This window comes from Pipistrellus kuhlii, unplaced genomic scaffold, assembly GCF_014108245.1.
Source record: "Pipistrellus kuhlii isolate mPipKuh1 unplaced genomic scaffold, mPipKuh1.p scaffold_m20_p_3, whole genome shotgun sequence".
NCBI classification, from domain to species: domain Eukaryota; kingdom Metazoa; phylum Chordata; class Mammalia; order Chiroptera; family Vespertilionidae; genus Pipistrellus; species Pipistrellus kuhlii.
In genome coordinates, this window is record NW_023425529.1 from 178025753 (window position 1) to 178041763 (window position 16011).

Below are 16011 nucleotides of genomic sequence, written 5' to 3' on the forward strand. Positions count from 1 at the left end.
TTTTTTAGACCGTCCAATTACAGTCACTCTTTTCATAAGGAAACCTCTACATCTCTCTGACATGCCTTTCATTTACTCAAGGTTCTACCTGTTAAAATCGGGGTGTTCCCTGCAGGGAATTTTCCATGGCTTTCTGTCTCCGTCCCTATGAAAGAGGTAACTCCCAGTCTGATCTGTAAGCGTAGCCTTCCATTTGGAGAAATCTGTGCATCTGCCAGAGGTAGTGAGACACTGAACAGCTAGCTACTCTTGAAGCTCGCAAATTTCACAAGCCAAATACGATTTTAAAGCTATTACTTCTAAAATACAAACCAACATAAATAAAAGTGCCTACTAGAAAAGTTTAACTTTTTAGTCACTCTTACGTTCCTGAAAATTTCTAAAACGTCTTACAGTAAACATTTCTTTATGTATTATTTATTTTTTTTTTAACATTTTTATTGATTTTTTTACAGAGAGGAAGGGAGAGAGATAGAGAGCTAGAAACATCGATGAGAAACATTGATCAGCTGCCTCCTGCACAACTCCTACTGGGGATGTGCCCACAACCAAGGTACATGCCCTTGACCAGAACAGAACCTGGGACCTTTCAATCCGAAGGCTGACGCTCTATCCACTGAGCCAAACCGGTTTCGGCAGTAAATATATATATATATATATTTTTTTAAATATATTTTATTGATTTTTCACAGAGAGGAAGAGAGAGGGATAGAGAGTTAGAAACATCGATGAGAGAGAATCATCGACCAGCTGCCTCTTGCACACCCCCTACCGGGGATGTGCCCGCAACCAACGTACATGCCCTTGACCGGAATCGAACCTGGGACCTTTCAATCCGAAGGCTGACGCTCTATCCACTGAGCCAAACCGGTTTCGGCAGTAAATATTTTTTTTAAAGGCTAATCTTTTCACATGTGGTGAGGGTACATTGTAAGTTGAGTGTATAACACTTAAATGTTATTAAGCACTTAATCATTTTTTAAAAAAATTCTTAATGATTCATCTAGAACAGGTAGCTGCTCTATATCTCTATAAGCTTGCTTCTGAATGGCTTGTGAGTTTGTGCATGTACCGTAGATCTCTCCCCACTGAGCCTGTCCTCGGCTCAAAGGCGAGGGCTGTGTCCCCAACCTCTCCTACCTTCCCTGTTACCATGCTCGTCCACAAAGATAAAGGCTTCATGACAGAACGCATTTGTTCTAAAACCAAAACCTGCCTTTCCGCTTTCCGACACGCCTCATTTTACACGGGAACAGCTCACACGCTGCTAGAAGCCACGGCTGCGGTACTCTATGCTCACCAGAACTGGCCACACGCCTGATCCTCTGGAAGGACAAGGTCCGGTCAGCACTGAGAGTCCTGCTGTTGCTAGTGCACCGCAAGCAGGAAGCAGCAGGGGCCCCTCTGGCCTTCGGACCTGGTGTTATCCGCAAACCGGAGGCCTCGGGCTTGGGTGCGTTCCTCCCTGCGGGCACTGCCGGTTTCGAAGCAGAACCCTGTGAAGAAGAGTTAAAATGTGAGTCCAGATCACACCGTCCCCACACTACTCCCTGGGGTGTCAGCTACATGAACGAAACCATTCGTCTCGATGGCGCTGTCTTTTTAAATTTTTTAAAAAATTTATTGGGAAGCTATTGGTTAATGAAACTGAGTTTTTAGGCTGCAGCTTTCACACTCAAGACTACAACAGCAACTCTTCTCTTAATTTCCATCCTCCCAACCTTCTCTATGTGTTTCAGGCCCCACAATCATGTGGCATAAGCCAGTTCCGTACAATCAATATTATTTATCTGCCTTCCTATGCATACATAGATACATGTATCTTTATATATTCCTACACACATAAGTCTAGCTATACATATATACATATTGCTATAGACTGAATGTTTACACCCCCCCAAAAAAATAATAAATTGAATTCATAAACCTTCAATGTGATAGTATTTGGATGTGGGGCCTTTGAAAGTTGATGAAGTCTTGAAGGTGGAACCCTTACGAATGGGATTTATGCCCTAAAGAGACCCCAAAGTGCTCTCCTGCCACCTCCTGCCATGTGATGGTACAGGAGAGGACAGCTGTCTACAGAAAGTGGGCTCTCACCAGATGCCAAATCTGCTGCTGGTGCCTTCATCTAGGACAGTGGTCGTCAAACTCATTAGTCCACAGAGCCAAATATCAACAGTACAACGATTGACATTTCTTTGGAGAGACAGATTTTTTAAACTTAAACTTCTAATGCCACTTCTTCAAAATATACTCGCCCAGGCCGTGGTATTTTGTGGAAGAGCCACCCTCAAGGGGCCAAAGAGCCGCATGTGGCTCACGAGCCACCGTTTGCCAACCACGAGTCTAGGACATCCCAGCCTCCAGTATGGTGAGAAATAAATGCTTGTCATCCATCTTTTTAAAAAGGACAATTTGTTTAAGCAGAGATGCCAGATGAATATTTAATTTTCATTTTTACCATGAAGATATTCAAGCTCTTCACAGTTTACTCTTAAAATCATCGTTGTCTGCCTTCTGTCCCCATCAATGAAACTGTTCCCAAGGTGACTAATGACCTTGTAGGCCCTCCCTGTGGCATCGGATGACGATGAGTCCATCTTTCCTAGATTTCTCGACATGGTTCTTCCTGGTTTTCTTTCCACTTGTCTGCTTACTCCTCCGCTGGATTCTGTTCTTCTGTACCTTTCAAGGCTAGCCACCGTGAGGATCCGAAAGTTGGTGCTGTTCTCTTCTCTCACCATATACTCTCCCTAGATGGTTGTGTCTACTGTTTCAACCTTCACCTATACATTGTCAAGTTCAAAGTCCGCATGTCCAAGCGAGCAGTCTCTCTGGAGTTTCCCAGAGACCTAGCTTCTATCTTAAGGCGACCAGACGTCCCGCTTTTGGCGGGACAGTCCCAATTTTTAACAATCTGTCCCTCATCCTGTGGAATATTTCCAAAAATCGGGACTGTTTTAAAACGCTGAGGGACATGGGACAAATTGTTAAAAATTGGGACTGACCCGCCAAAAGTGGGACGTCTGGTCACCTTATATCTGCACCTGCCCCCTGACATCCTTCAGGCACCTCTGCCTAGCAATGTGGACAATGATCGTGTTGTTGTGGTTTACTGACCAGCATCTCGTCCTTACAGGATGAAAACTACCATGCTAAACTCGAAATGCATGCATCAACTCATTGAATCCTCATAACCCTACAAAGGTGGATGCTCCCATCACATCCTATGTTACAAAAGAAGAACAATAAACTTCTTCTAGGTGCTTCTTCCTTACTGCTTAAAGCCCTCTCGATGGCATCCTCTCCCTTCTCCACACACCTCGGGGCAGGCCTACATCGTTTCTTGGCAGGATTACTGAGAACACGTCCTCGGGATCTTTCTGGTCCCACCAGCCACCGGCTCATCCTGCACTCCGCCGCTAAGGCAATCTCTCTAGACTCCAAATTCGGCTCAGAGCGGCTTCCCTCTGTCTTCCCGGTAAAGTCCGCCTCCGCAACCAGGCAGGCCAAGCCCTTTCGGACGTGCCAGCCCTGTCATCTTCTCCAGCTTACTGCTAAGGCTCTGCACTCCGAGCTCCCATCACACTCTCCACCTGGAGTACCCTGACTGAGGAGACCACGTTTCTCCACCTTGGTGCATGCTATTCCCTGTGCCCAGAACGCCCTTCCAACACATACCTGCCCTTTAAGCTTCAGCTGGCGACTGACACAGTATCCGCCCCCGCAAGAAGCCTTCCATGACTTCTCTCCCCCGTCACCCCCCCCACACACACACACATTCTGATCCCTGCGGCCCAGCAGCCCATATGTACTTAATACCCTTTTGGCTTATCTTCGAAAATTACCCACTGCAGCCCTAGCTGCTTTGGCTCAGTTGGATAGTGTCAGCCTGTTGGACCCAAGGGTCCCAGATTCGATTCTGGTCAAGGGCACGTACCTCAGTTGCAGGCTCCTCCCTGACCTGAGCCCTGGTTGGGAGCATGCAGGAAGCAACCAATCAATGTGCTTCTCTCACATAAATATTTCTCTCTCTCTCTCTCTCCCACTCACTCTAAAAATTCAAGTGGAAAATATTTCTGGGTGAGGATTAAAAATAAATGATAAATAAAAATTACCCACTGTGCCGGGGCCGGTTTGGCTCAATGGATAGAGCGTCGGCTTGGGAACTGAAAGGTCCCAGGTTCGATTCCGGTCAAGGGCATGTCCCTTGGTTGCAGGCATATCCCCAGTAGGGGGTGTGTAAGAGGCAGCTGATCGATGACTCTCTCTCATCGATGTTTCTAACTCTCTATCTCTCTCCCTTCCTCTCTGTACAAAATCAATAAAATATAATTTAAAAAAAATTACCCACTGTACTAAACACTACAATTGGCCAGGGGCTATGTCTTTCTTTTCTATATCCTAACAGTCCCCGTCCCACATAGCATGCCGTCCTACATAGAATATGAAAGCAAATTCCGACAACATAAGCCTTTGCTTGTATTCTCCCTCTCCATCACGGAAAACGCAGGCTCATAGAGACTCAGTAACTGCCTGGGATCACTCTGCCAGTGAACGAAGGAGCTACAATAGAAACCGGGTCTAACTCCAGGGTCCTTGAACTGCATGGGGACTTTTTTTGTTTCTGTTGTTTAAAATGGAACTGTAACGTCCTCTCCCCTCCCCCGCAAATATCTGAGAGTTGCTATAGAAAACATACAGTTTTTTACCTAAGAATAAAATGGGTTTTATTTAATGTACCAGAAATCAATTATGTCAAGGCTGCAAGAGCCCTCACTCGTCGCCTTGTGGGGGGAGTGGGGGGGGGGGGGTCTCAAAAGATGACTGGCCCCAAGTCACAGGAGTGATCAGAAGCAGAATCCAGAGAGACACCACTCCCCGAAGCTGCTTCCTTGCAAGAGACCGGGTACTATTTCTGTGTTGACACTGTGCCAGCATCCCCAACCATTCCTAAACTGTGGTCCAATTTCATTAAACATTTCAAAGTTCATTAAAAAAACACACACTTTTTTTCCCCTCTAAATAAAAAACAACCAGATGTGTCACTTCAAATAAAGAATTACCCTAACACAGTAAAGTAGCCTGTCCTTCTAAGTTTGCTATGATGCCCGAAGGAACGTTAATACTCAACACGAAATACGGAGCTTCAGGAATTTCTTTTCCCCAGCATGCAGGCTTCCAATTAACACTCGAAAATGTACCGACCAGAGAAAGGATGACGGGCTAGGGTAGCAACAACTGAAAGCAAACGAGCGCCTCGCTCCGCAATGGGACTGACCGTTAGGGGTAACCCACGGCTACCACAGCCCTGGGTCTCCCCCACCCTTCCCCGACGCAGGCAAAACTCTGACTTACCAAGAACAGAGACCCGTAGTCAAAGGTCTCGTTCAAAACGTCCTTCTTGGGGTCTTGTTTCTCCAGAAGGGTCCCGTTTTCCTGCGCTCCCTTCTCCTCGGGGCCGGTCCCCTGGAGGTGGGGCACGTAGGTCATGTCCAAGCACTCGGGGCTCTGCAGCGTCCCCGAGAACAGGCCCCTGCACTTCTGGAGGAACGCGGCCACAGAGCCAGGCTCGCACGCCGAGTGGGAAGGGCTTGCCTTGTCAACATCCTCCCGATTCGATCTCGGGGCAGGCGTTGTTCTGGAAACCCTGGGGGAAGCGTTTTTGGAATGCGTCGCAACATGCTCGGCCTGGCTCGTGAGGAGCTTGTTCAGTTGCTGCTTCTGGGTCTTGCTGATTGGGGCTTCTGCCTTCGTGTCCGCGTTCAGGTCGGCTCTCCGTGCTCGGCTCAGTGCGGCCAGCTGTCTGGAGGAGGAGACCGTCGAGGGGGGTGAGCAGGTGCTGGGCAGCTGGGGTCTGGGTGTGACCTTGGACAGAGCAGGGTCGTGGGACTGCGACACAGGTCTCGACATCACTTTGGCTTTGACGTTCTTGAAGTTGGGCCTCGGGTAGCTGATGATCTTGTTCTTTCTGACCTTGCTGCCCATCGGGCTGTTTGCCTTGGCTGCGGGCTTTCCCAGGTTCGGTTTAGAGAGGCTTTTCTCCAGGGGACCGCACTTCTCCGTCGCCTCGACGACGGGGGGAACAAAAAAGGTCGCGTTCAGGGGCTTGGGGACCGGCGTGGACATGCACATGGTGTCGTGTGCACTGATGAGCATGTCGTTTTCATCCCAAGTCAGTTCAAGTCCAGGGGGGCTACCTGGGACCAGCTCTATGGTATGATGTTGGATCTCCAGGTCCACGTCATGGGGGGCCATGTGTGTGTGTGCGGCCCCGGTGACATTGGGTTCGGGGCGCAGCCCTGGGGCCGTGCTGTTGTCAAAAGGGCACTCGTCATCAATGAGACAATCAGACACCGTTTCTCCGGGATTCTGGCCCATGTCCTCTGGCCCCTGTGAGCTCGCTGAATGCGTCTCACTGTGCGCTTCATCGTCAGATGCACAAAAGAACTCCTTTCCTGCAGGCCCACCGGGGATGTCCATGCCATCGGAAGCTGGTGCCCGAGCGTGTGTCTCTTCTTCTCCCACGAGCCTTTGCGGGGGCCCATCTGTGTGCTCCCTGGTGACGTTCCCTGAAGAACACGGACAGGCGTGTCCAGCACCTGGAGCAAAGGCGTCTGTCTGCATCAGCACCTCGGAGGACACCGTGTGCGCTGGCCCCCGGGCCTCAGAGGCTGTGGCCTCGGGGCTTTGAAAGATGCCTCTGTCGTGGCTCTCCTCCGTCACGTGTGTCTTGTCAGAATGGGAAGCCGGGCAAAGGGAACAGGACAGAGACGTATTTCCACTTCTCATGCCAGCTGGCTGCAGGCTCCCAGGGGCGTGCAAAGACTGGCTCTTTCCCACGGCGTGGTGTTCTGCAAAGGCGCAGTGAGCGTTATCTGCTCTCCCGTCCAAGGTCTGGTGCAGCTCCCAGGCACCCGGGCAGTCCGCACCGCTCCCAGCGCCCTCCTCGGGTTTCCGCGCAAAAGGCGGAGCTGGCTCCTCACTCTGGCCCTGGGGGGCCTTGCGGGGATGACAGCTGCTATGCAGGTGCCCAGGCTCCCCTGGGACTACAGAGAAATCACTCGGAGGCTTCGGGTGATCAGGATCCTGGACACACAGAGGGTTGAAGGCCATGTTTTCACCAACGTCCGCAGCGACATCGGCATCATCGTCCACCACCATGGCGTCTGGGTTGGCACAGGGCCAGCCGCTCGCCGAGCAGCGCGGAGGTGGCACTGTGGGGTGGTAGGCGTAAGTGTTTCCATTTTTGTCGTTGACAAGTAAGGGCTGCAGGTCGTCTTGCGGCCTGTCTCCTGAGCTAAATGCGTTCATCCTGAAGATGAACTCAACGCCTCGGCCACTTCAGTTCTCTCTTAAGTCCTTTCCAATGAGGGGGAAGGAAACACTGTCCATCTTGACGGTCTTCTCAGCACTGACGAGGGTTTCTTGGTCTGAGATGTTCTAGAGTCGTCCCCTGGAAGAAATCACATATTTTAACTCACGGAAAATGTTAGAACAATGAACAAGTCACCGCTTGGTTCATTTCAGTCCCTATGTTTTTTACATTTAGAACTTACGACTACGGATGCAGGTAGTTCAGGTATCATTGGCTAAAGTATCAGCCCCTTTTCAAAATGCTTTTTTATTGAGGGCATGGGGCCCGTGGAAGGCAGACACTGCCACTGTTGCCCCGGCGACAGACTTCACATCATAGATGCCTCCTCTTGACTCTCAGTGAATCTTACTCATAGTAAGAGAGAAGAAACAGGAATCTGTAAGAGTTTCCTTCTTGTTGGCTGAAAGAGTGAGCATTGGTCCTAATTTGTCTAGGACAGTCCCAATTGATGCCCATTGTCCCAACCTTTGAGGGTGGGGCAGTTAATTAGCATATTCCCTCCTTATTGGCTGTGGGCGCTGCCATCTTTGTGATGGTGTGAGGGTCAATTAGCATATTCCCTCTTTATTGGATAGGATATATACACATTTCTATGAATTGCTAATTTATTTTTGCTTTTCGGAAGGGTCCTTGTGTTTCCCTGGAGGGTGATCGCCAGGCAGCCTGGCAGGCTCCGCCAAGGAGCTGGAGATGAGTGACGATTTGCAAGCATGTCAAACTCACAGCAGTTTGACATGCCTGATAGGGAGTTGGCACTCTCTTTTCCCCGTTTTCATTCTCTACCTCAAACTCATCCCATTTTAAAGTTGAAAAAAAGTTGATTTTTTTTTTAATTTAAAAAAAATTGATTTCAGAGAGAGGAAAGAAAAGAGAGAGAGAGAATTAGAAGCATCAATAATGAGAGGGAATCATTGATCAGCTACCTCCTGCACACTCCTTACTGGAGATCAAACTTGCAACCTGAGCATGTGTCCTGATCAGGAATTGAACCAGTGACCGTTTGGAGCATGGGACACCAGCCACACCAGCCAGGCAAAAATTGTGGATTCTTAATAGTTAAATAGGTACTCTAATGGGAGTTCCTTAAAATGTTAAGAGTTACTGCATGACACACCAACTCTACTCTCAAGTATCTAGTAAAGAGAAATGAAAACATATGTCCACACAAAACTTTTACAGAAATGAGCATGATTCTGAATAGAAGTATCCTATCTTATATAATAAAAAGCTAAATATGCAAATCAACTGAACAGCGGAATGACCGGTTGTTTTGACACTCACTGACCACCAGGGAGCAGACACTCAATGCAGGAGCTGCCCCCTGGTGGCCACACCACTCAGCCAGAAGCCAAGCTCACAGCTGGCGAGAGTAGCGGTGGTGGGAGTCTCTCCTGCCTCCGCAGCAGCGCTAAGAAGTCTGACTGCCAGCTTAGGCCCGCTCCCAACCGTCAGTCAGACTTCCCCTGAGGGCTCTCTAACTGCGAGAGGGCGCAGGCCAGGCTAAGCGACACCCCCACTTCCCCAGTGCATGAATTTCTAGTTATTCATAATAGCCAAAAAGTAAAAGCAACCCAAATGTCCCTTACCTGGTAAACAGATAACAAACATGCTGTAAACCTTACAACTGATATATTCTTCAGCAACAGAAAGGAATATGGATTCATACCACATGGATGCAACGCTACAACTTAAAACATTGTATGTAATGACAGAAGCCAATCACGAAAGACTACATATTATGTGGTACCATCTACATGAAGTGCCCAGAATGGACAAGTCTGTAGAGACAAAGTTGATGAGTGGTTCTCCAGGGCTATTTTGTTTGTTAGTTTATTTTGTTCATTAGGTCCCACACCTCAGTGAAATCATATGATATGTACTTGTCCCAGGCACTACATCTAAGAGGGATGAGGAGCAGTGCCCCACGGAGCCACAAGGCAGCCTGAAACAAGGAGAAAAGTTGATAATACTGACCCCGCCTTTATATTAAACTTTCATCCTGGATTTCCTGCATTAATACCAATTTTTTAAAAATAATTTGCTAAAAATTATGTATCTTGATCACTGAAGTTTTGGGGAGCACCCTTAAATTCATAACTTGAGGCAAGTGCCTCATGCTTCTACCCTAGTCCCAGCCCTGCCCACCGAGGGCACCAGCTCTCCCTCTGCTGCCCCCAGGGACAGGCCCTGTCCCCACAGTGGAAGGGGAAGGGGTGGTGGCCTGGCAGTGCCCTGTTCTGCACTAAAGTGACAAAGTGAGTTGGTAAGTCTCTGACCCTCAAACTACCGTATTTTTCGGACCATAAGACACTCCGGACCATAAGACGCACCAGTTTTTAGAGAAGGGAAATGAAGAAAAAAAGATTCTGAAACAAATAGTGTCCTAAAATATTTTATGTGCATTAAAACCCAACATCACACTCATAAACACATGTAATCAACCCTGTAAAGTAAACAGCAGCATTTAGAACCATTTTAGAGCCGGGCAAGCACACAGAGACCACACAGAGCCGAGCAAGTAAAAAAACTTTTTTTTTAAAGTATATGTGTAGGCTATATTTGGACCATAAGACGCAGGGACTTTTTCCCCCCACTTCTGGGGGGAAAAAAGTGCGTCTTATGGTCCGAAAAATACGGTAGCTCTCGTCTAAAATTCACCTGTCATTGTAGAGGAAGTCCTGTCATTATAACTCCTCTATAATTTCATCTATGACCATCTGCCCACCTTCCTCTTTTTCTGACTTCTCAAATGGTACATAACCAGAGAGAGGAAGGAGGTAGGAATGATATTCAAAAGAGTGAACGAGCAATCCTGACTATGTCCTGGCCGCGGCCCTGGGGCGGGGTCCGGGAGGCCGGTTCCTGGGGAGCCAGGCAGGTCCCCTTCAGTTCTGGGCTGCTGGACAGGTCCAGGCACTCACCCAGAAAAGGCTGTGGTGGCCGATGAACCCCAAGAAGCACAGGGCTTTGGGCAACAGCCGTTCACCTAGCACTGCAGGAGGCCGCCTGTGCTTTTTAACAATCAGCCGCTCGGAATAGCGGCCTTGAAATGGGGATATTATTTATTGAGCCCTCTCCAAAGTATACATAGGTTGCCTAGGCAACAAGCCATGAGACATAAACAAGGAGTCAAGTTTATGGGAGCAAACCACACGTGGGGTACCTGGGGCTTCTGTCCCTGGCGGGGGCAAGGTGGATGGCGCTTCAGTTCAGGGTCCGAGCCAAATGGTTTTCTCACATTGGTGGTTTGCAGCCTAAATCCTGCAACCCAGCTCACTTTTCCAGCTGGGATATTGGTGTTAAAATAGCACAGCCCTGGTCGGTTTGGCTCGGTGGCTACAGCGTCAGCCTGCAGACACAAGGGTCCCAGGTTCGATTCCGGTCAAGGGCATGTACCTTGGTTGCGGGCACATCCCCAGTAGGGGATGTGCAAAAGGCAGCTGATCAATGTTTCTCTCTCATTGATGTTTCTAACTCTCTATCCCTCTCCCTCTTCTCTGTTAAAAAAAAAAAAAAAAAAAAAAAAAAAAAAAAAAAAAAAAAAAAAAAAATCAATAAAATATATTTTTAAAAGTAATACATAATAAAATAGCACAGACTGGGCAAGAGACTTTAGGCCTAAAACCATTCGTACTTTTATCCTGAGCGGAGCACTGCTCTGTCTGCAGGTTGTTTCCGCAGGAGGAGGGCGGCCCTGGTAACGCCCGGGAAGCGAGGCCTGGGCTGCGCGCCTGAGACAAAGCCGTCTGGGCTGTGGCAGGGACAGGCTGTGGGCAGGCAGCCTCCAGGTGCAGGCCTCACAGCGGGACCTTGAACGAGCCCTCGAAGATGCACCCGGGCACCAGCAAGGCCGCAGAGAAGGGCGGCAGGCGCCAGAGAGCACAGCTGCAGCCGCAGGGCAGAGTGGCCTCAGGCCCTTTTACTCAGCGGTGAGCGACATCATACTTACTGCTTTCCACGCAGAAGGCTGCTGTGTGTCCCGTAGAAAACTAGAGTAGGTCCAGCGTTAAACTTAATAATAAGCCCGGTGGGCAATGCTGGAGGGGAAACCCCAAATCCATCCCGCATTAGAAGACAAGGAGCAAATGATGGGTGGGGGAGGCTGGAGCCCATGTGGTTCTTCCAGTCTCAAGAGTCAACCTCCCTCACACACATGCACGCACACACATACACACACACAGACATGCACACTCTCTCTAGGGTTTCCAATTAGGGTCTGATTGGATAATTAAATATTAGGGATAAATCTTCCCCAGGAGGCGGGTTTCTTAGACTTAATTGTAGAGCAAGAGGCAGGAGCAGCAGCTGTAGGTGCACCCCTGAAAATGAGAGAGAGAGAGAGAGAGAGAGAGAGAGAGAGAGAGAGAGAGAGAGAGAGAGAGAGAGAGAGATATGTCCTAAGCAGGGGCCCACCTGGTGCAGCAGGATGGTCTTTGGAAATAGGAAACACTGTTCCAGAAACTGGGTTCTCAGAATGTAATTTTCCCTGCATTGCTACTTCAGAATTAAGGGACTGGCTTGTTTTTCAAACTGCGGTGGTCGCAGGGAGGGGGGAATTCTGTGACCATCTGCGTCCTCTGCACACACTGGGTGCTGACGTAGCACAGCGGAACTAAGGATTGGCAGTAGCTCCAGTCTTCCCCCCCCACGCCCTTTATCCATGGGGGGGGGGGATGTTCCAAGACCCCCAGGGATGCTGAAACCATGAAGAGTACTGAATCCTGTACAGGTTATGCATTTTCATATATATATATATATATATATATATATATATATATATATATATACATGCATAACCATTTAGGCACAGTAAGAGGTTAGCGACAATAACTAATAAAATAGAGTGAGTATAACAACACACTGTAATAAAAGTTATGTGAAAGCGGTCTCTCTCCGGTGACTGAAATGTCTACAGCGTGGAGGCACTGGACAAAAGCATGATTCAGTCTCGGGTGGACAGAGCGGGATGGCTCAATATTTCATCATGCTACTCAGAATGGCCTAAAATTTTAAAGTTACAAATTGTGTGTTTTTTCCTGGAATTTTCTAATATAACTAGTGGCCCGGTGCATGAAATTCGTGCATGAGGTGGTGTCCCTCAGCCTAGCCAGCACCCGCTCCAATCTGGGACCCCTCAAGGGATGTCAGACTGTTGGTTTAGGCCCAATCACTCACCTGGCTGCCTGCCTGATCACCCCTAACCACTCTGCCTTCCAGCCTGATCTACCACTACTCCCCCTCCATCCCCTGGCCAGCCTGCTTGCCGCCCTCTGCTGGCCTGTTCTACCCTAACTCCCCCCACCTACCGGCCTACTCATCCTTAACTGCCCCCACTTGCCGGCCTGCTCGCCTCCAACTGCCCCTCCACCAGCCTGATTACCGCCAACTGCTCCCTCCCCTCACTGGCCTCCTCACCCTAACTGCCTATGCCTTAGCCCCACCACCATGGCTTTGTCTAGAAGGATGTCCAGAAAGTCTCTTGGAATGTCTCCCGGTCTAATTAGCATATTACCCTCTTATTAGTATAGATATCTTCAGACTGTGGTTAAGCACTGGTAACAGCCCCTAGAAACCAAAACTTCCAATGAAGAGGGACTGTCCTACAACTGCATTCTTCAAGTCCTCTTATGAATTGGTAGTCTGGAATCCAGGACAGTTTCCATTATTGGGAAAAAAAAAATACACACAAACAATTGTTAGGTTCCCAGATAGCCAACCGATGGCATATGAACCCAAAACAGAGCCCAACTGTCGCCCAATAATAGTGCTCTTTCCCCTAGAATGATGCCAAACACAGCCAGCGTCGCACAGGGGGCCCTCCATGTCAGAAACACATGTCCTCTGCCACAGGCACAGCCTCTACATAAGTAACTCTCTCTCTTCTCTCTAACGGGCAGAGTGCAGACAGTCATTACTCCTCACCCGACCACTCAAGGAGAGTGATGTCTCGCTCTGTTTCCCAGATGGCGAGAGCGTCCGCATTTTTGCTCCGCCGGCCATGCCTGCAGCCCAGCTGTGCACGCAGTGACAAGAGAAGTCACACTGCCTCCAGAGACAGCAGAAGCTAACACAGTCCTTCCTTCCAAGAATGAGCAGCCGTGGAGGAAATTATTTGGAGTGAAGAACTTGGTATAAATACAAAAAGTATCTTTAACTGGGGAGAAGCCTACCTAGGTAGCAACTAACAAAGGCTCAAATGCTCAGCAGGACTGGAAACAATGGAAAAGAGGTTCGCCTTTTATTATTAATCTCATGCGAGTCTGGAATCGTGAGCTCTACGGAGATAACAACCCTGGAGCATAGCATGAGCATTTGCTATGGACCCCTCAGGACAGGGTCAGCTTTGCTGCAACAGTAAACAGCCCCAAGCCCTGGCTGGGGCGGCTCAGTTGGTTAGAGCACCATCCAGGGCACCGAAGGGTCGCAGGTCCCATTCCTGGTCAGGGCACATATCTAGGTTTTGGGTTCCAACCGTCCCTGTCGAGGTGTGTATGGGAGGCAACCAATCGATGTTTCTCTCTCACACCAATGTTTCCCTCTCTCCCCCTCCCTTCCTCTCTCTCGGGATCAGTGAAAAGTATATCCTCAGGGAGAATTTAAAAATAAAATAAATACCCCCAGGGGTGTTGGCAGGGAACCCGGCTCATATTCCTGGTCAATCAGGGACCCAGGTTTACTGAGGCTTCATCGCAACAAAAATGCCCCCTCAGCAGACACAGAAAGCTGCCACTCGCTCTTAGTGCTCCTGCCTAAAAGGGACGCACATTTTCTGCTCACATTTCAGCAAGGCAGGCTACCGTTTACCCAAAAATGAGAGGACTGGAAATATCTTTACAAAGCATTAAGTAGTCAAGGGAGAATCTCTTTCCATTACGCATTAATTATACCAACATTCAGTATAGGGTGCATTGCATCCAATTATGCACCTTCATTGAAACTGGCATGCCTGATATAGCTCCTCTGTCCAAATTACACCTTTTCAGTCTATATCATTTATCAGTGAGTCGAAGCTTTCAGGAAAGAAAAAGGGAAAAGAGGTAAGGTATAGTGAAGGTTTCTGCCACCACTATCTCATTGTTCTCCAAGGTGCTTTTAATGACCAGCACCTGTGGCAGAGACTGGCTGGTCACCAAACTCATTTCCTTATTTTGTCCCCCCTCTCTCTCTTTTCGTTTTTACTTATTTATTTTAAATATATTTTACTGATTTTTTACAGGGAGGAAGGGAGAGAGATAGAGAGAAACATCGATGAGAGAGAAACATCCATCAGCTACCTCCTGCACACTCCCTACTGGATATGTGCCCGCAACTAAGGTGCATGCCCTTGACCGGAATCGAACCTGGGATCCTTGAGTCTGCAGGCCGACGCTCTATCCACTGAGCCAAACCAGTTAGGGCTCTTTTATCTTTTTTAAATAAAACTGAAAGCACATTCTATTCACAAAAACAAATCAGTATCAGTGCAATGTAAAGAACAAGATCAGAAACTTGGCAGCTCATGGATCATTGAATGTCCGCCGAGTACCACAATGCAGTACGCCCAGTGCAAAGCAGTCCCCGTCCTTGATTAGACCCTGAAGAAATGGGGAGCTGTTCCCCCACACACACACCCATCCCAAGAGCCACCGAAGACAAGTCCCATTCCTCCAGATCTCTTCCTGTTCCCCCTCCACGATAAGTGAAAAGGACCTGCCTCCTGCGGGTCTCTGTGGTATTTTAGAATGGCAACATGACCACAACCAGCAGCGGCCTACATATGACTGTTCTGCACAATAGGCCATTCTAATGGCCGCTGTGCCCTACAGCTGGATGGCGAAAGGCAGCAGAAAGGCAGAGGACCAGCAGGGATGTCTCCAGGAAACACACGAGAACTAACAAACACTGAAAGCGTTAACCAACTGAGAAACTAAACCGAGAAATCGAAGAGTGCTTTTGGAGAATCAGAGCTGTTTCTGCCAGATATTCAAAGAGAACAAAGTGAACAGGTGGGGGAGAGGAGGGGAGTGGTTGTACAAGAAAGGAAACATCATCCTAGTACACTCAGTCTCAGAGACAGTATCCACATACTCATATTTTATTGAAAAGATGGAAGTAAATAAGAGGAAGAATGAAGAGAGGAATGGGATTGCCTCAGAGAACAGACAATGGGCTGTTCTGATATATAATCCTTTTATTAGCCATTACTTGTCTCTTAAACTCTGAGCACATGATAAGAATTAAAGAATTATGTAAAAGGATTATTTCGAATCTTTATCATCTACCCAGTTTGCCCCTTCAATACAAAATCCTTCTAGTTCCTTTTGAAATTCTCAACAGCTTAGCTCTTCTCTGAGCTTTCGGAAAAGCTCAGAGTGAAACTGCAGACTCCACACACTGACTGGTAGACTTGAGCTGCCAGTGGCCTTTTTCTGAACCTGAGACTGGTGAATTATTCAGTGGCTGCTCTACACTATGCATCCTGATTGGCTACTGGAACCTGCTCATTTTAAGCCAGTATGCATGCCTCCACATTTTTCTGCTATTACCTCTAGCCACTTTCAGGGATGCTGATGGACCATCAAGGTCAATTGTCAAATTCTTCTCTAATTGTCAAATTCTGTCAAAGCCAAGAGGCTGTCTTGTAAAACACA

The 16011-nt window shown here is 48.3% G+C and overlaps 1 protein-coding gene across 2 annotated transcripts in view; it reads right to left on the reverse strand.

Annotated features, from left to right (window-relative positions):
- The window catches only part of MTUS1 (microtubule associated scaffold protein 1), a 128472-nt gene that overhangs the window by 82580 nt on the left and 29881 nt on the right, over positions 1–16011 (reverse strand). For both annotated transcript variants that reach the window (XM_045588928.1, XM_036455282.2), the window contains exons 2-3: positions 5362–7459; positions 1301–1496 (exon numbers count right to left, since the gene is read on the reverse strand). In XM_045588928.1, coding sequence (XP_045444884.1) covers positions 1301–1496; positions 5362–7317 — 2152 coding nt within the window. In that variant the 5' untranslated portion in view covers positions 7318–7459. The remainder of the gene's footprint in view (positions 1–1300; positions 1497–5361; positions 7460–16011) is intronic.